This window comes from Biomphalaria glabrata, chromosome 18, assembly GCF_947242115.1.
Source record: "Biomphalaria glabrata chromosome 18, xgBioGlab47.1, whole genome shotgun sequence".
NCBI classification, from domain to species: Eukaryota; Metazoa; Mollusca; class Gastropoda; family Planorbidae; genus Biomphalaria; species Biomphalaria glabrata.
Window position 1 is genome coordinate 8,266,454 of NC_074728.1, and position 27,937 is coordinate 8,294,390.

General features: G+C 36.1%; 1 protein-coding gene across 8 annotated transcripts in view; it reads left to right on the plus strand.

The window, feature by feature from the left end:
* Positions 1 to 5,600: 5,600 nt before the first annotated feature.
* LOC106077984 (tight junction protein ZO-1-like) overlaps positions 5,601 to 27,937 on the plus strand; it is an 80,923-nt gene continuing 58,586 nt past the window's right edge. For 5 of the 8 annotated variants that reach the window (XM_056017872.1, XM_056017877.1, XM_056017876.1 and 2 more), the window contains exon 1: positions 5,601 to 5,911. In XM_056017872.1, the coding sequence (XP_055873847.1) occupies positions 5,632 to 5,911 (280 nt within the window). In that variant the 5' untranslated portion in view covers positions 5,601 to 5,631. Of the gene's footprint in view, positions 5,912 to 12,761; positions 12,876 to 27,937 lie in introns of those variants that run through there. The other 3 variants (XM_056017878.1, XM_056017874.1, XM_056017880.1) reach the window with 2 other exon arrangements.

The following is a 27,937-nucleotide window of genomic DNA, read 5'->3' on the forward strand; positions in this document are numbered from 1 at the left end:
AACATTACCTTGAATGTCATGTAACATTATCTTGAATGTCTTGTAACATTACCTTGAATGTCTTGTAGTGTTATCTTGAATGTCTTGTAACATTACCTTGAATGTCTTGTAACATTACCTTGAATGTCTTGTAACATTACCTTGAATGTCTTGTAGTGTTATCTTGAATGTCTTGTAACATTACCTTGAATGTCTTGTAGTGTTATCTTGAATGTCTTGTAGTGTTACCTTGAATAGTAAAGTTTTCAAAGCGAAGAAAGGACTCCGCAGCCATCTACGTGTTTCTATAAATTGAGAGATTGTGCTCATCCTGCATCACAAAGAGTTAGCTTCACTGGCTCATATCGATGACAGCAATTGGCCTCTGAGTCAGCTAGAGAACTACTAATCAAATACTACTACTACTAATAAAAACCGCGACACACACATTGTTCTCTATATTGGAGACAAAAACAAAAAAAAAAGCTGCACTCGAAAAGTAAAACAAGGCTATGTGAGTTGCGACAAACTTGCTCTAAGAAGATCTAGTCTAGATCTAGGTCACAATTTAATGAGTAGATTACCTAAAAGCAATATCGCTGGGGGTTCCGGGGGTGGTGGTGGTAGGGGTGATGCCCACTCGACCGACTGGGGGAATTTTTTAAAAAGAGCGTGCACGTTTTTTTTCTTAATAATATATACTAATTATTTATATTTTAACCAACTGTTATATACTTCTGGTATGTTAGCCTATTTTGTTGGTTGTGGACGGGGGAAGGAGGGGGTGAATGCATTTACCCCCCCCCCCCACCACCACTACCCTAAACTTCGGTTTAATTTTATGGCCGATATCACAGTTTGTAAATAACTTTGTCAAATTTCTATCTAATATATGCAACTTATTAATGATATTTTAACCCATTGGTATGTTATCGCCCAGCCCTCCAGTATGTTAGTCGGCTCTGTGGCGTTGGGGTGGAGAAGGGTTGCATCTAGCTGCTTTGTTTTCTTTTGAAATCAGTAATGAATGCACAAAGAGTGTTATTATGCTGAGAAGTAAAGTGTCGGTAATATATTAGGGCTCTTATAAACAAAGTCACGGTTTCATTGAAAATCAGACATTGATTGGTCTTTAAGATTTATGAAAGATTACTATCATGCCCGGTGGCTGAGCCACCGGGGGTCTCGGGTTCGAATCCTGGTGAAGACTGGGATTTTTATTTCGGGATCCTTGGGCGCCTCTGAGTCTACCCAGCTCTAATGGGTACCTGATATCAGTTGAGGAAAAGTAAAGGCGGTCGTTGTGCTGGCCACATGACACCCTCTTTAACCGTAGGCCACAGAATCAGATGACCTTTACTTCATCTGCCCTGTAGTCCACAAGGTCTGAAAGGGGAACTTTACTATCATGCCTGTGCTAATATTAGAAGATATTACGTCATTGTTTGTTGTTTATGTTTTATGCGAAAGCAAAGAATGGGACGGAAATAAAAGTTAGTTATATATGTCTACCTTGATAAAGACAGTCTCGTTATTATCATTATTAAATAGTAACGTCTACAGTAATTTATTATTAATCTGTGACTACAGAACATGGTGTCAGATTTGGTTTCAGATCTTGTGTTAGATTAGGTGTCAAATCTAGTGTCACATTGCTTTAAAGTGCTGGTAATAGATCTCTAGATCTAGTGGTTTCTAAATTGCTAAAAGTAGGGTACATTTTATTTGTGGTGTCGTTAGTTCATATTGTTAGATCTAGATCTAGACATAGAATCTAGAATCTGTACGAATAATGGAATTATTCTGATACCAACTGATATCAGGTACCCGAATAATGGAATTATTCGATCCTCCTAAAACGTTGTCACTAGACGGTAATCTATCTGAAAGATGGAAAAAATGGAGACAAAGTTTTGAACTGTTTATGGTTGCCACTGAAAAAAATACGAAGCCCGAGCCAGTGAAGAAAGCTTTATTGTTACACCTGATCGGTGAACCCGCTCGCGACATCTACAATACTTTTCAAGTATGTGAAGATGAGACTGTAGACAAAGTAATTGAAAGGTTTCAGAATCATTTTTTGCCTAAGTCCAACACTGTGTATGACAGATTTAAATTCTTTTCAAGAAAGCAGAAAGACGGAGAAACGTTTGAACAGTATTATACTGATTACTGAGTTAAAGAATTTGGCAAAAGAATGCAAGTTTGACAACCTTCGAGATGTACTCATCAGAGATCGATTGGTATGTGGCATACAGTCGGATCGAGTGAGAGAGAGACTTCTGAGAGATGTAGACTTAACTTTAGAGAAAGCAGCAAGCATAATTCGTGCTGACGAGCATACCCAGAACCAAATGATAGATATGAAAGGACTACATGTGGATGCTGCTAATAAATTAAAGAAGACAGAAGATAGAAAGCCAGTCAAAACCTCACAGGAAAATATGGCAAAGAATCATGTCACAAGTTTCATTAGAGATTGCAGATCTTGTGGTGGATCTCATGGAAAATACAATTGCCCAGCATTCGGACAGACATGCCGAAAATGTAAAAAGAGAAATCACTTCGCTGTAAAATGTCGTTCGAAACACTTCAAAGCTGTTGATTTACTGGAAGATGAAAGTCAGTCAAGCCAAGTAAATGAGTTGTGGTTTGAGGCAATTGGTACTGACAACAATGTCAAAGTTTGGATGGTTGATGTCAATATTATGGGAAAAATAGTCAAAATGAAGATTGACACAGGAGCACAAGCTAATGTGATATCAGAGTCAACGTGGATCAATTTAGAAACTAATACTCAGTTAAAGAATTCAAATACTACCCTACGAGCATTGGGGGATGAAGCATTAGAACTGAAGGGAGTTGCATTGGTCACATTTAAAGTCGGCGATGTAGAAGTTAAAGATGATCTGTACGTGATCAAGAAAAGTATAAATCCTATACTAGGTCTGAAGACATCTATTGCTTTAAAACTAATTGAGGCAAAGAGAAATGTCGAAGTACACGATGTCAAGCAACAAAATGAAGTTCCACGAGTATTGATGAAAAAATATACGAAGGACTCGGTACATACAAAATGAAATATCACATTAAACTGACGTCAGATGCAAAACCAGTTATTCAATGTGCGCGCAGAGTTGCACCATCACTCTATGAAGAATTAAAAAGAAAACTCACACAAATGCAACAAGATGGAGTGATCACAGAAGTTGATGAACCAACAGAATGAGTTCATAACTTGGTTATAGCAAAGAAGAAAGATAACTCTTTGAGGTTGTGTTTAGATCCCCGAGAACTTAACAAATATATAATGAGAGAACATTTCACTATACCAACATTTGATCAAATCAATAGTTCACTGGGAGCAGCAAAAGTGTTTAGTATACTTGATCAAAAGGATGCATATTGGCAAGTTGAGTTGGATGAACCAAGCTCTTATTTATGTACATTCAATACTCCGTTTGGAAGATACAGATTCTTGAGAATGCCTTTTGGTATATCCTCAGCTAGTGAAGTATTACAGAAACGTGCTTATCAAGTATTCGGAGACATCCCAGGTGTACATATCATGTCAGATGACATGCTGATTGCAGCAAAAGATGAAAAAGAACATGATCAAATTTTTGAAAATGTTCTAGAGAGAGCTAGAAAGAACAATGTAAAGTTCAACAAGAACAAGATACAATATAAACTTTCTGGTGTTAATTATCTCGGAAGACAAATTGGAGCAGATGGTATTCGTCCAGATCCAGCTAAAATCAAAGCAATAATGGAGATGCCAGCACCAACAGATCGAACAGGAATTCAAAGACTGCTAGGGATGTTGAACTTTCTGTCAAGTTTCATTCCAAACATGTCAACAATTACCAGTCCATTGCGTGAATTGCTAAAGAAGGATGTATTGTGGCAGTGGAATGCAGAGCAAGAAAATGCTTTCCAACTAATAAAGAAAACACTTAGTGAAGCTCCAGTTCTGCAATTGTTTAACCCTGAAAAGCCAGTTACTATTCAGTGTGACGCTTCTTCTAAAGGGTTGGGAGCATGTTTAATGCAAGAAGATAAACCAGTTGCGTATACGTCAAGATCATTGACAGAAACAGAGTGCAGATATGCACAAATAGAAAAGGAAATGTTAGCTATAGTGTTTGCAGCTGAACATTTTCACCATTATATTTTTGGAAGAACTGTGACTGTACAATCAGATCACAAACCTTTGCAAACTATTGTGACTAAGCCTTTACATAAGATTTCACCAAGACTTCAGTTGATGATGTTAAGACTGTTAACAGTAACCTACACTCCAGGTTCAAAAATGCAAATAGATGATACGTTATCGCGTAGTAGAAGACTCAGGGACATCATTCCAACTGATCCCAAACTATTGAAACCATCGGTAGCTGAAAATGCAGAGACACTACTCAACGAACGACAGAGGAAAAGCAAAGTGAGGTACGATGCAAAAGCAAGGTTACCTAAAGACTAGGCTACTCTGTCGGGGAGAAGGTGAAAGTTCGTCTAGGACAAACATGGCAGAAAGCAGTCGTCATTAAGAAACATCCATCACCCAGATCTTACATCATAAAGACAAATGATGGGAAAACATACAGACGAAATCAACGGTTTATAAACAAGAGCTACGAAGAAGACATCTCTGGGTACTATGACACCGACGAAGACAATGAACAGCAAACTGTTAGAACAAACGAAACAGACAATTATAAACCAACATCTAGAGAACTTGCTGTGCCGGTCAAGACAACCAGAAGTGGTCGAGTTGTCAAAATTCCTTGTAAATATAAGTATTAAGAACTTTAAAAGGAAGGATGTGATTATAGCTTCAAAAGGAAGGATGTGCTAATATTAGAAGATATTACGTCATTGTTTGTTGTTTATGTTTTATGCGAAAGCAAAGAATGGGACGGAAATAAAAGTTAGTTATATATGTCTACCTTGATAAAGACAGTCTCGTTATTATCATTATTAAATAGTAACGTCTACAGTAATTTATTATTAATCTGTGACTACAGAACAATGCCCATTTACCTTTAAAAACCCGAATTTCTTAATGAACTCATATCAAAGTGTTAGCTGAAATGTTTTACGAGCTTGGGTAATGAAATAAAGAAACAACAAACACCAACTCGACGGTCGCTTATTTCAAACTTTGTTGTCAGCGCTTGCTTGATTCAATCCATGCAACCAGTAGGTGAACATCTAAATTAAAATTCCTAATATTTTTTTTTTACACAAAAATGGGGCGGACGGGATTACACCATTTGGCGGACCGGAGAGTGTGTGTGTGTGTGTGTGTGTGTGTGTGTGGGGGGGGGGTGTCCGTAGTTTTCCAATCACTAATCAAGTCTAGTCTCTAGTCAGTCTAAAAGCAAAACAACATCAACTTTGACCCCATAAAATATCTAGGTCACAATTTAAATCGAAAGGGATGTTTACGGAAATGCCAAATTTTCTCTTCTATTTTAAGTTAAAAGATTTTAAAATTTAATATGTATAAACATTTTTTATCTAAAAAATAAATTTCTTACACTCAACCAAAAGCCTTCTAAAACAATGGTTATGGACAATAAAATGCTAATAATTTCATTATAATTACTGGTAATTCTACCATTTATCCTTACGAATGTAGCATCAAAGATGGCGGGCAAAAGTGGGATTGCCCGTCAACTTGAACGAGTGAGACTAAAATTCGTGCAAGAATTAGATATCAATAAACTTTTACCACGATTGCTTAGGAGAGGTATTTTTACCGTCACCGAAGAAAAAGAAATATTGAGTCCACCAAGTCCAAAGAAAAGAACTGAGAACCTTTTGGATATTATTTCTCAAAAAGATCGCTACGCTTTCGCAGAATTTTGTAAAAGTTTAGAAGAGTGTGCACCTCATCTTTTGACATCATTAATTGTTGAAAATCAAGGTTAGTTTGTTATTATTAATGATATTAGTTAGTAAATATTACGCAATAACTAGACTAGATTATCTTGTAGATATATCTAGATCTAGAATCTATACTAGATCTAGATTTACTCACTCATGATCTCTTGAATCTAGATCTAGGACTAGATTCTAGACTTAGTCGACTTAGATATTCTACTATTGTACTAGATCTAAATTCTAGATTCTATGAATAACTTTGAATATAAATAAAACTTTAATAAAGTATCATACTCACATAGTATGAACTTTATTTAATTATTAAGAAGATTATCACTATATTATATACTATCATTGACTATGATTTACTATGATAGTATGTATGATGTCTGATGATCATTAGTCATTATTATAATATAAATATAATGATGATCTTATTCTAATCTAGAACTCTAGACTCATAAGACTGACTATACAATCTCTCTCTAGTGAACTCTAGTGACTAGATGACTAGATCTAGTGACTAGATCTAGATTTAATCAATCTAATCTAGATCAATAGACTATTATTATAGTCACTATAGACTATAGTATAGTCATAGAGTATAGTGACATAGTCTATAGTCTATAATTAAGTCTACTAGAAGTCTAGATTCTATATTGACTATAAAAATATATATTGAGTAGTTTATGCTATTTGGACACCTCTAGGCCCAAATTTGAAAGTTTGACTTTGACAGCGCATTAATGATTATTTGACAATGGTTCGATATAGAAAAGAAAATGAAGTATCAAAATCTTCTTTAGTTTAAGGTATTAGGAGAATAAGGATGACTACTATATTTGTACCCCTAACCTATATTTGTTATTATATTTAAGGTCAAAGAGGCTGTGTGTTTTCATTTAATTCGGACAAATTTGACCCACATTATTTGATTCCGGACACCATTATTTATTTCAGACAGTCTCTATGTTTAGGCATCAATAAACTCAGATTTTAATTCTTTATTAACATTAACTAAATTTTAAGATCCCCACGCATAGCCCCTCACATTAAATCATTGTTTTGGAATTATGCATAAATACGAACACAAAAAGTAAAAATATGAACACTTATTCTACCAAAGTTAGGTCACTGGGATACTGACTTCTATACCGACTTTTAGACTTATTTTATGTTTGCATGTGTGTTGAATGTTTGTGTTTATTGTTTATTAATTTAATAAATTTCTAATACAGATGATCTTTTGTAGTATAGTACAGGTTAGAATAGCCATTCTTGCCTAACTGAATCCTCTCTATATATTCTCTCAATATAAATCTAGATCTATCTGGTACTTCTAGATCTAAGCATTTAACTTCATTCAATGTACCAAGCTCACTCCAAACATTTGCCCATTTATTCTCTATTAAAAAAGACAACAAAAAACGAACAAATATAATATAAGATCATTTTTATTGATGTCCAAAACTGGCTGTCCGAAAAAAAAAATGGTAAGAACATCGTAATTTAATTCGGACACCCTATTAATTTTTTGTGTGTGGAATCAGACAACTTGGCTTATGAATTAAATAAATCAGCTCCAAAAACAGAATAAATATTGCCGGGCTCATTGGTATAGACTTAGCCAACCAAAAAAATATAGTCTTAACCCTAGGAAGAGGTAAAGTCATCCGGGTAACATAGGAAAAAATTACAACCTGACTAGCAAATTTGAAATTCGTTTTTCTTACATAAAAGACAGTTAAATGGAAGGCAATTGGGTCAGAATAATTGGAAAATGGACAAGCACATTATACAGCACGCTAGTTTTATAATAAATATTAAAATAATTATTTAATGACCACAAAAACAGCGAATGTCACAATTCATGTAATGTCCGGATTAAATAAACTACTATAGATCTAGCTAGAATATATTCTAGAATCTAGACTATACTGACTATAATCTAGATTAGATTTAGATTATCATTAGATCTAATGAGAATCTTATCAATTATTTCTCATCATCTATTCTAGATCTATATTATATCATATATCTAGAATCAATCTAGACTAATTATATTTAATTAAAGTAATTATCTCTAGAGATAACATCTAATTCATTCTAATATGATCTGTACCATAATCATAAAGACAATATTAATATGAATAATGTCATAATTACTCATAATCTATTCTGTGTTTAGTGTTAGTTCTAGTAATTAGATCTATACTAGACTACTTGTTATTGATGGTCATTGGCTTTTTAGGCTTGCAGACTAGCACTAGCACCAAACTGCTGGTAGACAACTAAAATACTGTAGCTTTAGCCTTTACCACTGTGGGACTGTAGGGGTATTACATTAGATCTGGATCTATATTCTATATAATCGATCTATATTTTAACTAATCTTATAGATCTAGTAATAAAACGTGAATTAATTCTTGGTAAACAAAACCAAAAAAAAAATTGTTTACAATATAGACAAATTTAACTTGAGATAAAATAAACTGTTCAACAAATCAAACATTAAAAACGTGTGTACACTCTGGCATCCTAGAGTCGTCTCTTGTACATAACATAGCTTATGACAGTGCAAGTGCTGCTTATCTTGCATCAATCTACAAGACTAATAGTAAATTAATGCTTGGACATTACAACTAACAATAAATACTCTTCTCTATATCATCACCTTGGAAATACACACTCTCCATTACCTTACTTTTATTATGTAGATCTAAAATATAATCAGATCTAGATCTTGACATCATCCACATTGACCACATGATTTGAATTTGACAGAACTAGATCTAGTCAGTCTAGTGTCATAGTCCTGAGTCTAGAAGAGCTCTTGAAATTGACTAGACAGTCACTAAATCATATATATATATATATATAGTGGGAAGCATGGTCGAGAGGCCAAGTACACTTGAATTTGGCTACATATGAAGGGGCACAAGGTTCGACACCCAACTTGAGCAAAGTTGTGTTTACTGAGTGCCTAAAGGCAGCACGGAAAACGTACTCCCAGATACCCTCTCCCCCTCACTGGTCCACAAATGAGATTGGTCCATAGCGCTCTGAGCATGCTATAAGCATGAAAGTAGCGCTATATAAAAGCCATAATTTAATTTTAGAGGGATCTTGATAAATTCTACTTATTACTTAGTAAGTGTACTTAATTACACAGATAACTTTTTTATTTTGCTTTGATGATGACATCTGTATGTCCTAGTTAAGGGCCAGAACTAGGACGGACCCCCCCCCCCCCCCCCCCCCCCCAAAAAAAAAATTAAATGAATGAAGTCACTTTTCAAGGTAAAGGTCAAAATCTATTATAGTAATTTTTTTCAATCACCACCACTAATGTACTACTAATGTGTGTGTGTATATATATATATATATATATATATATATATATATATATACTTTACATTCTTAATTCTAAATTATACAGTGACAGGTGACTTAATGTCGATTAAAAAAAAGAAACTCTATTTGTGTTTACCATCTCCTCTTTTACTGAATGGAAGTCAGTTTAATTTAAAGGAAAATAATTAACTAACTGAAGTGTAGACATTAAATAGTACATGCATTACTCATGAAGTCACTTTTCAAGTTAAAGGTCAAAATCTTTTATAGTAATTTCTTTCAATCACCACCACTAATAAATAACTGTTTTTGTTTACAGTATATATATACATATATTCTTAATGCTAAATTATACAGTGACTAGTGACTTAATGTAATGTCAAATTTTTAACAATTTTACTCTATTTGTATTTACATCTCTTCTACAAGCCCATTTTTCTTAGTTTAATTTAAGGCTAAATAATTAACTAATGGAAGTATAGACATTAAATAGTACATGCATGACTCATGAAAGTTTTAGATTTGATGAAGTAGCTCTTGTCAGACGGAGATACATTTACAGAGAGTAGCAGATTGATGAGGCTATCTCATGTCCTCTGTGTTCTCAGTCTTTATGCTGATAAAAGTACTAAATTGCTTATTTACAAAATAAAAGGCTTTTTGAGCTAAATTTCTCTTCTTCTATAGATCACTGGTTGCATTATCTCTTTCGATTTTGACCATACACACTTTGAAAAATGTTTTTCTATTGTTATACATTTAATTGGATTAATTCCTTGATGGTTTCTTTACTAAAAAAAAAAAAAAAAATAATATTTTTTGTTGAGGTGTTGTGAACATTTATGTGTACTTGTTAAGGTATGTTGATAGTCAGATAATCTTGTGTGTAATTGTTTTTTTAGTTTTATGATATGACTTTGTTACACAATGCTGAAAAGAATGGGAAGAAGGGAGGAATCGGACGGGAGGAGGTAGTCATAATTAACAGCCTCGTTTCCTTGAACTTTTCATTGGTGTCCTGAGCTGTAGCTTCAGCTGATTCACCGACATCACTCTGTTTCGCTTCGAAGGTGTTGACGGATGTCTAGAAGATGTACCTAAATAAAGGGCTTCTATTATACATATGGTTAGAGAATTCCTACACGTTTTATTTCCTTTTGGTCTGAAATGTGTAACTCAGCTATAATGGGTGGCTGCTGACTGGTCGCGTGGTACGCGAACTGTCATGTCGGTGGTCTCGGGTTCGAATCCTGCTAGGTTTGGGCTAGGATGTTAGCCTTTCATTTCTGAAACGTTGAAAAAGAAAAGTTGATTACAACAAGAAAAAGTCCGTGCAAAAGTTATATATTCGTTGTATATTTTGAAAAAAAAAAGGGGGGGGGATAAATTAGAGTAAGCATGCCCTGTTGCGCTCTCTTGATTTGAAGCACGACTTCAGAATAACCATTTATGTGTATTTTTCTGTTGTGTTGTCTTTATATGAGAAACGAGTCCTTGTAATCACAACAAATTTCCGTAAGGATCAATAAAGCAGTCTTAGTCTTAGTTAGCTTAATTGTGCCAGTGAAGGCTTTCTTATTCCTTCTTATAACAAATAGAGAAAAAAAAAAGCAGCTACCAAAATAAACTGCTTGCATGTTTTACTGATCAAAAACAGCCAAACGCAAGAATATGAGTGCACATAACATTCATGGAAGCAATGTCCCTATTCAAACCGCAGTCTTTAACCTTCTGACTTAACCTTTTCCGTATTCAGACGATACTCTTCCCCCCCCCCCCGAAACTTTTCCCTTTTCTCCCCCTTCTATATCGCTACCTGACACCTTGCCCTTGCATTAAAACATTTTATGGCGCTATCGGAATGGTTGTAATATTTTGATCTTATTTTAGCTTGCTGGCTTTTCAAGGCATAAGGCTCGTAGCGCTCTGAACTGAACCAAGCCAAGTCAGAAACGCTTATTTGGGGGTAAAAAAAAATGAAAGCGGCACTTCGTCGCGACGTTTTCCTCTCCACTTCCGCTTCGATGACAACGTGCCCTACTTCCTGCGGTGAGCCGGACTTACCTGATTAATTGTTTTAAATGTTTCTTAATCGTCGTATCTGAAATTTAGTATGGCTTATCTGTGGTCACTGCATGGGACACGAAAAGTTCCCCTTTCAGACCTTGCGATCTATACGCAGATGATCTGTTTCTTTGGCCAACGGTTAACGAGCAGGGTGTCATGTGGCCAGCACAACGATCAACCGTCTTTACTTTCCTTAACAAAAGTCGGATGGACTCGGGCGCCCTAAAAAAAAAAAAACCCGAAATTCAAAATCCCAGTCTTCACTGAGATTCGTACCCAGGACCCAGGTTCGGAAACCAAGTGCTTAATAACTCAGCCAGCGCACCCCTCCCCCAACTGGGCACGAAAGCCTGGCTCATATTTGAATTGTGTGCGTGTGTGTATGTGACATTTGGTACGACCAGTAAATGTGGTTACATGTGATCTCCGGAATAGTCATAGCGGTTTGACTTCCTGAATTAGTCCTATTATTCTCTTGTTGTATTTTTTCATTATCAATTCACTCTGTCTGTCTGTCTGTCTGGTGAAACGTTTGTTCACGTTTTTTTTTTTCTCCCCCACCCTATCTCAGATCAAGTTGAAATGTACACAATTATTTCTTGTACCTGACAAAACAAGAATCAATAAAAAAGTAACCAATTAGTTAATTAACAATTGTAAATGAATTAAGTTGTTTGGTATTGAACAAGGGAAAGAAATTGTACTGGACAGACGTGGTGGTATAAATTGATTAATATATACCGTAGAGAAGAGTAGACTTAGATCCCCCCCCCCCCCCCCCTTGCATATTGGTAGTAAAAATGATACTAGCTAAGTGAAACAATTTGCAGCCGTTCATATCATGTTAAGTGACTCCTTTACCTAAGATTTGCACTACCTTTGTATGATAACAAAATGTGTGTATGAATGCTTAAACGATCAGCATGGTTTATGCTTAACATCATGATATGTTTTGTTTTGCGCCATTAACCCCCTTTTTTTTAAACCCTAGAATAATATACATTAAATTTTTCTGAGTTGCCTAACGATCTAAGAATAATGAAAATCACCTTAATTTTCTATTCATTTTTTTACACGCGGCATTTTTTTTTTTGTTCAGCGTTAATCGAGTTTCATGTAAAAAAAAAAAGGCTTGGGGGGGGGGGGCGCATTTGTTGGTGAATAAATTTTGGGTTGCTTGTTCTAGAACCTACATTCTTCATTTTAATTTGTCTGCATTTTCACCTTCTCTTTTTTTTTTTTTTTTTTAAATTTCTTGACTAGAACGTCACACATCCGGGCAATGTACGTTTGCTGTGCTAATACATGCGAGATTCCTAAGAAATGTTTGCGTGTGTGTGTGTGTATCAGCTATGCGACATTTCTAAGCCTCTTTGGGAAGACCCGCGGTTAAGTTTGTACTGTACCGTCTTCCGGCCTTGAGACAAAAGAAGCCGACAGAGTGTTACCATAAATACGGTGGTCTCCCCTCCACCCCCCCCTGCGTACACACATACACAAGTAGCACACGCTTGCCATTTACCGGGTAACTCACGTCTGCTGAGCTCATTTGTTGCTTTTCAAGCATTTCTTTGTGGGATTCGCCAGTAAGTTTGTTTTCCAGCTGAGTTTATATGACAACTGTGTATGATGTTTAGTTATAATAAAGTAGGGCCTAGCTCTGAGTTTTCATTAGGACCTGTACATTGTTTGTTGACAAATGTCCTTCCCATACCCATAGGTGCTTAAGACAGGTGAGTACGTTTACATAAGGGCCAGTGGTGTCCGATGGGAATACTACTATAGCCCCAATAATCTTTCAAGAGTATCCTTGAGGTAATATTTCAGTTTGTTTTAGATGTTTCATACACTACACTGATACGGAGTCATGCCATTGCTGTGACTACAGCAACAATGTTCGGTACATTGTTCATTGAAATATTGGAATCTTTTTGTAATTAAAGTTGATAGTATAGTCACTACATAGTGTATGTTAGTGAACATGTCATAGGTTTGTTAGAATAGTTAGATATCTGATCGGATGGTCATGGATTTCAGCTTTGTAGTCGTTCTACGTTTATCAGATACCGCTCTTAGTAGTAAACATTTCACATGAAATATGCATTTCAGAGAAAGCAGCTCCGCTTATTATTTCCTCTCCCCCCCCCCTTTGCACGGATAATGGACGATAACTGATTGGCTGCTGTGCTGGTAAACAAACAATATTGGGCTGAGATTGAGCATAATGAGAAATGATCCGCGAAAGGACAGACAACTATATCACCAATTGTTAGTTTGACTATGGAGAAGAGTTATTTCTCTTGATTGTTGACGCTGTGCATTGGAATGTCGTGTGTGTTGCGTGTTTACCAACATTAAACCGTTTCCATCATTCTCTGACTTAAAACCTTGATTCGAATTCTAGATTCGCTTTCTGATAGCTCATTGTGCAAGCTTCATTGGTTTGTGACATACCGATGATAGAACACTTAGCAGAACCAAATATTCTAGATTTGTATCCCTTCTTGTAAGAAAAGATAATATAATATATAAACAACAGATGACTTTCTTTAGTTAATCTGTACTCTTTAAGTAAAAACCCTAATTCTGTTGGGGTAATGTCTGCGAATTCAACATATTCAATTTATTGACCATTTTGTCTCTATACTTTTATCATTGAGGACCAAGCGACTAGATGAAGAATTTTAATCTCCCACGACTAAGGGCTGAGTCACCAGAAAAAGGATGCTTTCGTCCTTAATCTTCTGACTAGAAAAAATTCGCAATTTAACTATTGCCAATACAAATAATTTTTTTGTCTACTCCTTATTACGAAAACGCGCTTAGACTGGTGTGATACATCGCATCTATCATATGTGTGGACCAAATTTAACTCACAGGTCATGTTTTTTGTACCGCCTTGACTAAATAATGTGAAGTTGTGTTTTGGATTGCTGAAAACCCAATTTAACATGCTATCATAATTTCTACACGTAGCCCTGAATAAGGCTACGTTCTCACAGGTGCTAACTCTACATGCCGTATAGTGGTCGTAACAGCTGACAGCTTCATTTACTTGGGGAGGTATTTGGTTGTCTTAGGAACAAGCCGCTATTGCTTTCGTCATGTCGTGATGTCTAGATTTTAAGAACGTAAAGCGCTATCGAAAATCGTATTTCAACATTGCCTTTTTGTGTGCTACGTACAGCTGCGACGGCTACTTTCGATGCGAACCCGTTTTTTTTTTTTAAATCAAGCATACATATTGTATGCACATAAATATATTACTTTTTGTTTTCTTGAAAAACATTGTTAAATATGTGCGCCTAATTCACATGGTCTTCTTATGGAAAGCTAAATACGCTTCAAAATCTCCTTACTCTTGCCTAATTTACGTGCAAAAGCTATTCATGGTCCTCTAAAAGCGTAATAATCTGTTTAAAATATGAAATATGCTTATTTTATGTAAATGCACACACACCATTTTTGAAACAAAATTAAGTGGCCAGTTAGAGAAATGCAGTCTTATCTAGTTTACATTGTCACAGTCTGTAAAAACCACTGATACATATATATATATATATGTATGTGTATATATACACGTGTGTACATATATATTATATGCTTCTACGTATAAACCGTTATTTACAACGAAAAAGTAAAAGTCATTTATTCATAAGATATAGACTAATATAGAGCGTATCCGCAAGTGTGATTAGATTTTGTTGTGAGTTTGTTACCAAATGTGTATGGCACACACAGAGTCTGAGCTTTTTTTGGACTTGATGTATGTGTCTATTTGTTGTTTCAACTGTTGTGCTTGTTTTGTAGTCAGCATTAACAAACCTGTTAAATCTATCTTCAAACATGAAGAGGGGGAGAAAAAAAAACTTATTGTAAGTCCTATTTGTCCTAGAGGTTTGAAGACTTTTCTGGCCCATCAGGCGATACGAAACTACATGTTTTCGGAACCGCTTAACAGCAGTGACTAAAAGACGTCAGTTATATTCCTGTTTGACCCCGTCGGCCATGCCAATGCTTCGAAAACTTTTATCCACAATCCTTTGCGTGTGTTAGAGGAGTCCAATTAGGCACGCACTTCATATTAATAGCAGTCTCCTGGTGTTATTTATAACTGCATTCTTTCACACCTGGCGTATACCGTGACTTTGTAAGGGGGCTAGCCTATTTGGCACTATGTGGACACATGGTAGGCCATGTCCGAAGTCTTCAGAAACACGCACTCTATGCCACACACGGTATCGATTTTAGATTTTCCCCAAGCCGCAACGCACCCCAGAGAAATACACAGGATTTCTTCTTCTTCGACTGAACCTAGGTCTCAGTAGGTCTAGTGTGTAGACTTAACATGAACAAAAAAATCCAAGATGCATACATAAAGAGAAGGGGGGTGACTTCCCTTTGTCAGTGAAACGGCCTGTTAACATTGTTTGGGGAATGCGTTTACTACCACCGTACATTGTTACACGTGATTGAAGCATGACTCATCTTGCTTGGATAGGAGGAGGGAAATAAAATAAAGGGGGGGGGGGTAGGCGGGTGAATGCACTTGTTGCGTAAACGTTAGCCTGTCTGACATGCTATAGTCGCACACTTAAAACTATCTTTATCCCATACGAAATGCTGTATGGAAAATACAGTAAACGTGCCTAGAGCTAGCCCTGTCGGTCCAACTCCAAAAGCAGCGTTACCTATATGTATGTGTATATTTTCTATGCAGTCGTTCACCCTTGCAGCAGTACATCTTGTTTATATATGAGGCTTCGACATACTACATACTGTGAGACGATATCCTTAGGTGGCCGAAATAAACGTAGGTGTACACGCTGTGACATTGTGGTACACACCATCACTGTTCGTTGGTCGTGGTTGGGGTGAACTTTTTGTACCAACACAAACACGCAACGCCAGTCGGGCACTTTGGTTTCACCCGGAACATTACTGCGTCGATAACAGTGCCGCAGAATACTAGATCGCAGCCCAGTTAGAGCACTTATATGGAGCCCAGTTAGAGCACTTATATGGAGCTTCATAATGAAATGCTGTGTCTTATCTTATAAAATAAGACGTTGCTTGAAAAAAAGATAAATTACGTCATTCTAGTCATGTATGTTAATTAATAACTTAAACTCTGCCAAGTCGTTTGTTTTTACTGGCTGATTCAGTCAGCCCATTCCATGCTAAAATGGCACTAGGAAAGTAGGAGTATTTGTACACATTTGTCCTATCATATGGAACAAGAAATATGCCTTTATCTTTGTGTCTTTCTGGGTATTATTATTATTATTATTATATTTTTTTTGTATTTGAAGATTATGGTTCTTTGTATAATTGATACTTTACTCTTAGTCTTCTATCCCTAAGGGCCTCTGGATTTGATTGTTTTAAATTGACAGGCGGAAGTTGGCTTTCTTCTTATAAAGCTTCGGTAGTAGAAATCTTGTTAGAAAAATTGTTAGAAATCTTATGTCGACTCACTCTGTCTGACCAAAAGTTTGAACGCGTTATTTTTCCCACAACCATTCTTGGATACGTTGAAACTTCCCACAGTTATTTATTGGCATAGACAAGACACGAATCAATAAAAAAATTAACCAATTAGTGAATTAATTACTGGTAATTAATTATTTTGTTTGATACCAGCAAAAGAAATTAATCCTTCACTTTTCAGAGATATGGCTAAATTTGTAGAAAGAGATTGTAGATTTAGTTAAGGAAGACATTCATTACAGTTTTTTTTTCGCGTTCATGCTAGATCTAGATCTAAGCAAAATAAGCGACGGCACTGACCAATCCTTGAATCAGTGTAAAGTTCCCCTTTCAGACCTTGCGATCCACGGTGCAGATAATGTTAAGTTCAGCGATCTACAGGGCAGATGGTCATTTGTTTCTCTGGCCATCGGTTATTAGCAGGGTGTCATGTGGCCAGAACAATGGCCAAGTTAGAGTTGGATGGACTCAGGGGCACCCAGAAAAATCCCGAAATTCAAAATCCCAGTCTTCACTGAGATTAACCACTCAGCCACCTCGCCCCACATGAACCAGTGGTGCCAAGCGAACTAACCATTAGACCACCCAGTTCGTTATATTCTAAAAATATTTAAAAATGTGGTCCTTAGTGCTGCCTTTATTTGAGATTTTTTATGTGAAACTCAAAAATGTCAAGGACGCTAAACTGAACGTCACTGTTGCCAACTACATAAAAAAAAAGAATTAAACAATTTCTTGTTAACAATCCTTATCTGTTTTCTTCGTATCAAACCTCTTTTATTTCCACTAGTTGTTAGTCATTTGTTTGTCCATAAGTTGAAGTCACGGCGTCTAATGCCTCTTCTTTATTCTGTGCTTCAAACGTAGACATTGGATTCTGCAATGCTATAAAGTGCACACAATTATCAAATACCATTTAAAAAAAAAACCATAAATGTAGTGTAACTGAGTTGATTTTATGCGTGCGTCCAGCGTGTCAGAAGGTCATGTCCAGTGTATGTGTTTCATGTCTAGTGTGTGTGTATAGTACTGCATCAGTGTTATGCGAGACGTGCTGGTTTCATTCACTGTTTATTGTAGTCTAATTTTGTCGAATAAAGCCATGGTATTGGTATACTAGTATTTGTTGTTTCATTACAATAAGCTTGTCAAACTCCGGAAACGCCCAAAAAAAGCGAGCTAATTATACTTTTCCCGCCATGTATGAAAATCTCCTATAAATGTAATATGTGTCACAACATTCGGATGGTATGAAGTCACGATGTGTTGTGATGCCGGGGATTTTACTTGAATTCAATAGTTAACAAAAAATGAAGATCTAGAATCACAATTGACAATTCTTTGATAAAACAAAACTCTGGAACTTTATTTAAATACAACGTAAGTACAGTTTATGTACAAATTACAAATCAATGAGCATGAAACATATTACAAAGGCTTTTCAAACAGAGCTCTTAGAAACGTGACTGACTACAAGGACATTATTTATTCGACTGGCTTTTCTTTCTTACTACCGCCAATTCTCTGGCGCTAACTCTTTTCAAAAATGTCTTTGTTTAAATTCAAATCAACCAATATATTTTAAACATACTAATTATGTCCCTTGGGTAAATCCTGACTTGAATGTCAAGTGTCTAAATTTGAGGATTAAATCCCGAGACTCATGTCGAGGGCTTATATTTCTTTCAAATAAGAAATGTACACACAATTCTATAATGTAATCTGTGACATATTACCCCCCTCTCCATTTAGCATTTGTATGGTAATAGAAATGCTCATATGTATTGAAATTATTTAAATATACACAAAATACCATACATGAAATTATAGAAAAATGGTTGAGGTAACATATGACAAAATAAAGTCAACTTGGAGATAAAAAATGTAAATGCAGTGAATAAAATCATTGATGACTTTGAACACTTGTTTCGCTATTCAAGTGGTTATGAAAATGAGACAATGCTTGTCATGAGCAATATCAAAAATTGTACAAAGCATAATACTTGGATAAATTAAATCTTGAATTGAATAGGTTATGAAGCTTCATGTTTCCTTATGATAAAATTAAAATATGACATTATAACTCATTTGGTTAGTACTAATGTAAAAATGTGTACATGGAAAAATATATTGCATATGAAAAATTGACATAGAAAAAATAATTGTGATAGTACATGACAATCTTCTGAGAAAATAGTACTCAATGTGATCAATCTTCTGAATAATAATACTCAATGTGATATAAATCTCAACATGTGTGAAGCAATGAAAAATTCCAATTGTCTGTCATGTATCTGTACTATTATAATAGGATATATGCAATAGTAATATACCTGAAATAAAATACCTGAAATAAAATGCACATGATTTAAAAATTAAGATGTCTGATGCATGTCATATGCAAAGATGCTGAAACATAATAAACGAAGTATCTTGAATGAGTGACCTTCCTCAGTGGGTTGCTTGGTGCTAAAATAAATGCAACATCTGATATAGAATACCTGTGGAAAAAATGAGTAGACAAATTAATTGATTAAGTACAACTGAATACTGTTCTTCCTTGACGAGTATGAATGATAATGGATCAAGTGGCACTAAATATGCTGTAGTACATATATAACATGTAAGTGTGAAGTTCGGAATACTTCTGAGTTGCCGTCATGGATGTGTGTACGCGTTTTCTAAACTTGAAGAAAAGGTCTTTCAGTTTATGAAGCTGTTGTCTCCATGTCATAATGATCTCACAGATAATGTCTGATTGAACCGCGTTTGAGTTTGGTGAAAATAAGAACTGTCCGAAACCAAAACTCAATTTTCTGGTTGATGAACTTTGATGCTGTAGGACAATGGTAGCAGAATGCTTTGCGTTATAATGTTCAATAGAGCAATGACTGAACATGTCTGAGTTCAATCGGTCGATACAGCAATGTTGAAGAAGTTCATTTGTTCCTTTCTGAAGAAAAGTTGCCCCTTGAGTGGACGGAGGATGAAACTTGGTGTTGTCAATGTTATTGCTTTCTGAGTTTCTTTCAAATTGCAGTACTGGAAATGTCTCAGAAACACTGGTAAAGAAATCTGCATGGTCTGGAAACACTTTAATGTTCTTCACTGTTTGTAGTGCTATGTCATTCAGAGTGATGACCTTGGGAATGTCAATTTGATTTGATGCTGGTAATGAAACATCTATCTCAGGAATGGGTGTTGATGTTTTTTCTTCCTCAGGAATAGTTGCTAAGCTTGTAAATTGTTCAACTTCTGCTTTGATGTCTTCATTATCTGTTTCATGGTAATGTTCAAACATATGAACATGAAATACTCTGGTAACCTTGTTGACATTGATTTCATAAAGCAGGTTGGAAATCTTTCTGGTGATGGTAAATGGACCTTGCCATTTGTAGAATAGCTTGTTACTCCAATCTGGTAACAGTAAATTGACTTGATCTCCTTGAGCAAAATATCTTGACTTCATGTGTTCATGTAATATTCTTTGACTTTCAATGTTCTTGGTTGTAATGGCTTCTTGAGTTGACTCACATTCTTTCAAATGAGGAATACTTGTATGAGTGGTAGAGTCAAGTTGCATAGTTTTTCTTTTGTCTGGTATAGCCAAAGTTGATTGAATATAAGTATCTGCTTCTGGTTCATGAGACTTGTCTTGATTGTAGCAGAAATGTTCAATGCATACCATAGTATTTGATGCAGATGCAGTCTTATTCAAGTCTTGATGTATGAAGTCATCATGTGTGAAATATGACTTGTCTTGATGGACTTCAGTTTGACCAGTTAGAGTTCTTGTATCATTGCTAGAGACTCTGGGCATGTCGTCTTGTTCTTCAAAGTTCAACAATGGACATTCGGGAATTGGAGGTGGACTTATGACCGGTAGGGATGGGCTTGATGTAACTGGGGGTGTCCATGTTGAGTGTTCTTGATTGTTGCTGGCTACTGGACTAGTAACTGGTTCTGTTGCATTCTGCATAACTTGAGTAACTGAGGTAGCTATGTGATTATTTTGGCTAACTTGTTCAGGTGCCAAATGTTCTTGTTGTCTGGACATGGATCTTGTCATTACTGCCAAACATTTTTGACCTTGCTCTATGGCATTTGTACATTCAGTAAGTTCTTGAGGAGTGCATTCTTTAACTCCTTCTATGTTTCCAATGATTAGGTCCACTGGTAGATTGGGTGTTACTAATGCTTTCGTTTGACCACTGAAGAATGGTGTAGTAACATAAATGATGGCTTCAGGTAACTTGCTGACAGTTCCGTTGAATGCAGTGACTTGGACGTGGTTGCCTGTGAAACGGTTTGCGTGTACGAAGCGTTCATGTACTAATGTGGACGTGCTTCCGGTGTCACGAAGAACTTCCACCTTCTTGTCTCCTACAAAGCCTGGATAAAATTTGAGACCATTGGACTTTGCAATGACTGTCATAGTTGAGTGCTCATTGTAATAGCTTCTGTTATATGAGCTTCTGTTTGGCATATATTGTGGTCTGGAGTCCTGTGAATGACTTCTGTAGCGAGGTTTGTTGTTATCTGGTTTATTGTTTCCAGGTGCTTTGTTGAGATTGTATTGCTCTCTATTGCTGTATCTTTGAGTTGGTGATGTGGGTCTATCAAAATTTTGATTTTTGGAGACTGCCTGTTTTTTCCAACATTCATGAGTTTGGTGACCTTTTTTATGGCAAAATGAACATTCTGTGGTTCTGCTGCGGCATTGAGACGTGAAATGCCCTAGTTTATGACATTTGTTGCATTTGACTTTGTCATCTGACTTATATCTTGCATTTTTGTCTTGAGCAAAGCAGACAAAATTTTCTTCAACAGATGGTTTGACTGACTTGTTTGGATAGGCTGCTCTATATTGTCTGATGATCTTGGTTAATGTCTGTATATCAGTAGGATTTCTCTCTATAATGTAGGATTGAATATCTTCTGAGTGAGCATGGGTGATGTTGTCGATAATAATATGTTGACGAAGAGCTTGGTAACTTTCTTCTATTTTTGCCATGGATACCCATCTATCAAACCACATTGACATATTAGCTACAAAAATTTGAGGATCATCATTTTGCTGTGGCCTTTCATTATAGAATTTCTTTCTATAGTTGGCTGAAGTTGCTCCGTATTGGCGCAGTAGAGCTTCCTTGATATCAGAGTAAGTGCTGCGTTCATTGATGGACAGTTGTGCGTTCATTGATGGACAGTTGTGAGCAAATGTTGACAGCTTTGCCAGTCAAAAGGGTGAGGAGTGAGCTCGACCAATGTGCTTCAGGTAGACCGGATGTTGTAGCTATTTCTTCAAATCTTATGAGATACGAGTCCATATTGTCAATGTTTTCGTTGAAAGCCGATATTTTGTTCATTAATCTGTATTTGTCAAACATACTTGAGTGACCTTGAATTGAAATGCTTTCTTTATTTTCTTTATTTTGCCTTTCGAATTCCATTTTTTCTTTTTCATGTTGTCTTTGTTTTTCGGCGTCTTGCAATTTTTTTTCTTCTAATTGCATGCGTTTTTCAGATTCTTGTAATTTTTTTTCTTCTAATTGCATGCGTTTTTCAGATTCTTGCTCTTGGTATTCTTTTTCTTCTTGTTTCTCTGCCCACTGGTCTGGCTTTGAAATTTGCTTTTCTTTGGCAAATTCTATTAATTCGAAGAATCGTTGTGTTCTAGAACTGGAAGCCATATTTAATTTTTTGTTAGTTTCTTGTATTGGAGCAAAATGTTCGATATCTGGATTTTGGCTTTATCTCAGATATAATAATAATATAGATCTAGTGACAAAGTTCTTGAAGCCTCAATTTGCTAATAAATTCTTGACAGTAGACTTGTAGTTACTGGAGTCGTATGATTGAATATATAGATCTATTGAGCCGAGTACTTTTTACTGGTTTAACAGTTGGTTAAATCTGGTCTTCTGTTTACTTTGTGCTGCTCAAATGATTATTTACTGGTCTTCTTTATAATGCCAGTTATTTGATTTACTGGTCTTTTATATTGCCAGTTATTTGCTTTACTGGTCTTTTAATAATGCCAGTTATTTGCTTTACTGGTCTTTTAATAATGCCAGTTATTATGTATATTGGTCTTATTCCTTTTGCCAATTACATATAATAATAGTTTTCGTGAGTTAGACGTAACTCTAACGAAAATCTTTATAAAAGAATTATCGATAACCAACTGACCTGTTAAACACAGAAATTCTGTCCTCCGTTAAATAAGAATGAAGTTCCTTTGAAGAGTTTAGAAATTGGTCCCAGATCTTGAATAAATTTCGTTAAAAGTTGTCCATGAACTTTTATTCGTCGGAGAGTGCCAAATATGTCACAACATTCGGATGGTATGAAGTCACGATGTGTTGTGATGCCGGGGATTTTACTTGAATTCAATAGTTAACAAAAAATGAAGATCTAGAATCACAATTGACAATTCTTTGATAAAACAAAACTCTGGAACTTTATTTAAATACAACGTAAGTACAGTTTATGTACAAATTACAAATCAATGAGCATGAAACATATTACAAAGGCTTTTCAAACAGAGCTCTTAGAAACGTGACTGACTACAAGGACATTATTTATTCGACTGGCTTTTCTTTCTTACTACCGCCAATTCTCTGGCGCTAACTCTTTTCAAAAATGTCTTTGTTTAAATTCAAATCAACCAATATATTTTAAACATACTAATTATGTCCCTTGGGTAAATCCTGACTTGAATGTCAAGTGTCTAAATTTGAGGATTAAATCCCGAGACTCATGTCGAGGGCTTATATTTCTTTCAAATAAGAAATGTAAACACAATTCTATAATGTAATCTGTGACATATGTAATAAGACTAAAAGACGGCGTTATTTTTTCTTTCAAATTGCGCTTTTAGATCTAGTTGACATTTTGCAGTTTTGATTACATGATTTACACAATAACAATCCGATTCGTCTCATTTTACACAGGAATAGGGCCGTTTTGTTTTTCAAAATCTTGGCACGGCCGGTCTATGTGTTATCGACTTCTACTCCTTTCACTTCAGCAGGCGGCTTTTCTCACCCCTGCACCGGTCTGTCCGTGTGAACCCAACATACATTACCGGTGTTGTATTACACAATGTCGTCTGAACAGTTTGGTTCCGTGGACATCCGACTTCTTAATTGCCACGTGAAATAGGTCTGGTGCGATAAGTCTTGGTCCCTAGGGGATTCTTAATCTTGGACGTGACTTATGGAGTTTTTGAGTTTTCGTACTCTTTGACTTTGAGTGTCTAGCTAGGCTGTTACTGCAACCACCATGTGACTTGGCTAAGAAAACTCATAAACTGGTGTAACTACATAAGTTAGGCCATTACTGCAACTCCTATCTGACTTGGCAAAGGAAACACTGGTGTGTCTACATGAGCTCTGTTTCCGAAGTACATGAAGTACCGGTGTTTAGTCTGTTGTTGCAAAGAGCGAGCTTTCCCAAGAATAATACAACGTGTTTGTTGTCAACTTTTTATGAACTAATGGTATTCCCCCAAAAGAATATACAACAACAAGCAAACAAACAACATCGCGCTTTGCTGTAAACTAACTGTATTTCGTCCATCGTGCTCACATGATTCTGATGTTCCTTCAGAATTGAAGATTATTACATCCCAGCCTTAACCTCACGCAGAACGGCGGTGGATGGTGGCGGGCAGGGTTCGAGCCCTGATATTTAAACGACGGTTCAGAGCGCATGACTTAAGACCAGGCAGTCACCCAAAGATGGTCATGTAAAGACCTGATCTGCCTTTGAATTGTTTGAACGCACTATTACTATACACATTTCACTGACATACCCACACCTAGCTTATTAGCGTGTATCTCCCTTCTTCATACAAACTTCTTTCTGTAACTGTGTTATGGTTAGAAATCTTATATCATCTCACTGTCTGTCTGGCAAAAAGTTTGGACACGTTATTTCTCCCACCCCCATTCTCGAATAAGTTGAAACTTTGCACAGTTATTCCTAGGCATAGGACAAGACTTGAATCAATAAATAAAAAAAAACAATGAGTGAATTAATTACTGGTAATTAATTTATTTTGTTTGAAACCAACGAAGGAAATTAATCCTTTTCTATTCCGTGATATGTAAGGTTTTGCCTCTTTAGGTAAGTGCTACTGCTATTTCTCCCACACGGAAACGGTAAAAAAAATTATTGTACCAAACGAAACATTAATAAATTAACACATTTAAGAACTAGTCAATTAATTATTGGTATTTTTTTTTGGGTTGATATCGAATAAGGGAAATAACTTCTACTTTATTTAGATATATAGTTGTAAGAGCGGAGTTCTTTAAAAAAATGATGTGTATATTTTGCTCGTTTATCATGTTATCTTAGGTCTTGGACTATTTCTTCGTCCACACTTCCGTCCAGCGCTATTTGCTTAGTTTTTGTTCTTCTTTTAGTCTTGCCACGATTCCCACGGAGTTAGATCTCGCTCGTACTATAAAAGCCTATCCCGTGAGAACATGGACACAGGTACATTTGGTGGTTGGTACTTTCTGTTTAACAAGTGGGAAATTAAAGGGACTGTACCGATACACTGACTGCACTGGAAATGTTTAAATGCCTTAGTTATGTGTGTTCACGTACCGTGAAGTTGAACTACTTTTTTTTTTTAACTGCGTAGTCGTATCCGCTCAGCGGATTATTGCCTATTGCGATTCATCAATGATCTCACGTGTAATCGATTATTTCACTCCTCTGTGTGTGTGTGTGTGTGTGTGTGTGTCAATGTAGGCAGGGGAAATAACTTTTAAAAAAGAAAATGTTAACTTAGGACGTCACAAACAAATTTATCTCCTCTTTGTGACTATCACCCATAGACACTATACACTATATTTAGACTGGACATGGAGATTTTTTAACACTACAAAAACTGTCGTAAACATTTTTTTTGTAAGTTGAAACAAGGCGTTGTTTTGTAAAGTAGTTATAAGAAGTAAAGTTGTATTTTTTTTCCAACCCTAACCTATGTAACACAATTTAATTTTGAGATCTAGATCTAGACTCTAGTAATTGAACATCAATAAATAAGAGTACTCTCGTCTCATAATTATTATTTTGCAATTTCTATAGACATAATCTAGAAATATCTAGGTAATCAATCTATTTAAATGTACATAAGATGATTAAAATCAACAGACATGCATTATTTCGATATAGGATTTTTGAAACATTATCTCAATGGAAACTAACAGGAAATGGCCTAGTTTCATATATTAGCTTGAATATATAGTTATGTGATTAATAGCCTATTCTAAAGAAAATCCGAGAAATGATTTTGCATTATTTCTAAACTTTGAAAACTAATGATCATTACTTTTCTAAGACAGAAAAGATTGATTGGGGGGCGACTTCCATTACAGCTTGAAAAAGAGATACGTACATAAAAATCTGTGAATCGATCAATCGCGGATAAGAATTAGTTTCCGGTTTCCAGTCTAGATATAATATATAAGTCTATGCTATCACCCTTTTCCCTCCTAAATGCGACAGTGAGCCATGACTGTGAAATGTCCCTTGGAATATTGTAAGAACACAGCATAATCTTTATGAATGTCCTTTTAAAAATAGAGAGAGAGGGAGGGGGTGAATATCACTCGTGATTTTCTTGTAGCTTTTTTTTTCTTATCTATGCGTTCTATCAGCAGCACTTCAAAGTTAAGTGTCAAATATTAGCATTTAGTTGTTGTGTTTCCAAGCTCAGACCTCATACTCTTCTTGTATGGGAAGATGTTGGGAGGGGGGGGGCACTAAATCTTCAATCAAAGAGTCGTCCATCTTTTGTGTAGCGAGCACACTACACCGAGGGGCGCCCGACGCCGTTTTCTTCCAGCCCTGTCAATTACATGGTTATCTCCTCTTTGATTTACGGGCTGGTCAAGACTCGTGACCTTTTCTAGACAAAGGCCGACCGGCAGATCTGGTCTTGTTAGAAGGGAGCGGACCACTTTGGTCATTTTGTCGCTGAAACTGCTTCCTAGAAGTGATTGTCATACAGTGATTGACCATAGAATTAATGTGTTTGTGAACTTTTGAGAACTAGATTCTAGACTTGAAGCAGACTGCAGAAATCGGGTACCCGTTTGCGGACGTATTACAGTTCAATATATTATAGATCGAGTAGGCTTTTGTGTGTGCGCGCTTATTTCAAGAGCTGCAAAACTTTTTATTTTTTTTTTAAATTCTAGACATACAATCAGGGCCGTGTTTCCCAGATTTTTTCATAAACGGAACAATGCGCACATTCTGAATATATAGCGGAACTCTTTGTTTATTTTTTAGTGAGATTAACTTACGTGGTGGCCCACTAGTTAATTATTCCAGTAGCTCGTGGATCACATATTCAAGCCTTGCGGAACAATAGGGATCCGCGGAACATAGTTTGGGAAACACTAAATAAGGGTAATAGAAGCAACAGGATTGATTGTTCGAGAATAAACATTTTCTAATTCCGTGTGATATTTTTTTTTTACAATGCTGTGTCTTAAAATCTGAAGGCTAGAGCGTCTCTTGACAGTTTGCTTCGGGCTTTGGCTGTGCGTTTGCTAGCCAACAAATGAACTGAACCCCTTGATTTAAAAGAAGTAATCCCCGATACGATTGCTACCATGTTGTTTTTTTTAAATCATTGTCCTTATAGCAATGATCTGTAAACATTTTCTGCTTGGCTGCAAGAATGTAGATCTAGCTTTTGATTGCAAATAAAATCGGTCGAAATCTGGTTAAAGCTTCACCAGCTGACCTAATTGCCCAGTAACTAGCCATGCTCATATGTGGACAGCTACTGACCCGTCTCGGTTGTCGTCGTGTATTGGAGCCAGTCTCGGTGACCAGCTGCTGTTGGCGCATGCTCTGGCACTTGTGATGCTAGCCGCGCCCAGCAGAGAAAATTGGCGCTCTTCGAATGAGCATGTTGAGTTTATTTTGGGAACCTTTTCTACCGACTCATTACTTTTGATGACTTCTCTGGTTTGAACGAACGTTAAAATGGAATTGTCAAAAAACTTTCCTTTATCCGACAAACACTGGTGTTCATAGCACACTAGATCACTTTGTCCAGCTTTTACAAGCAGATGATTAGAATTTATATAGGAAACAACCTGTTCTTTGTGAGTGTTATGTT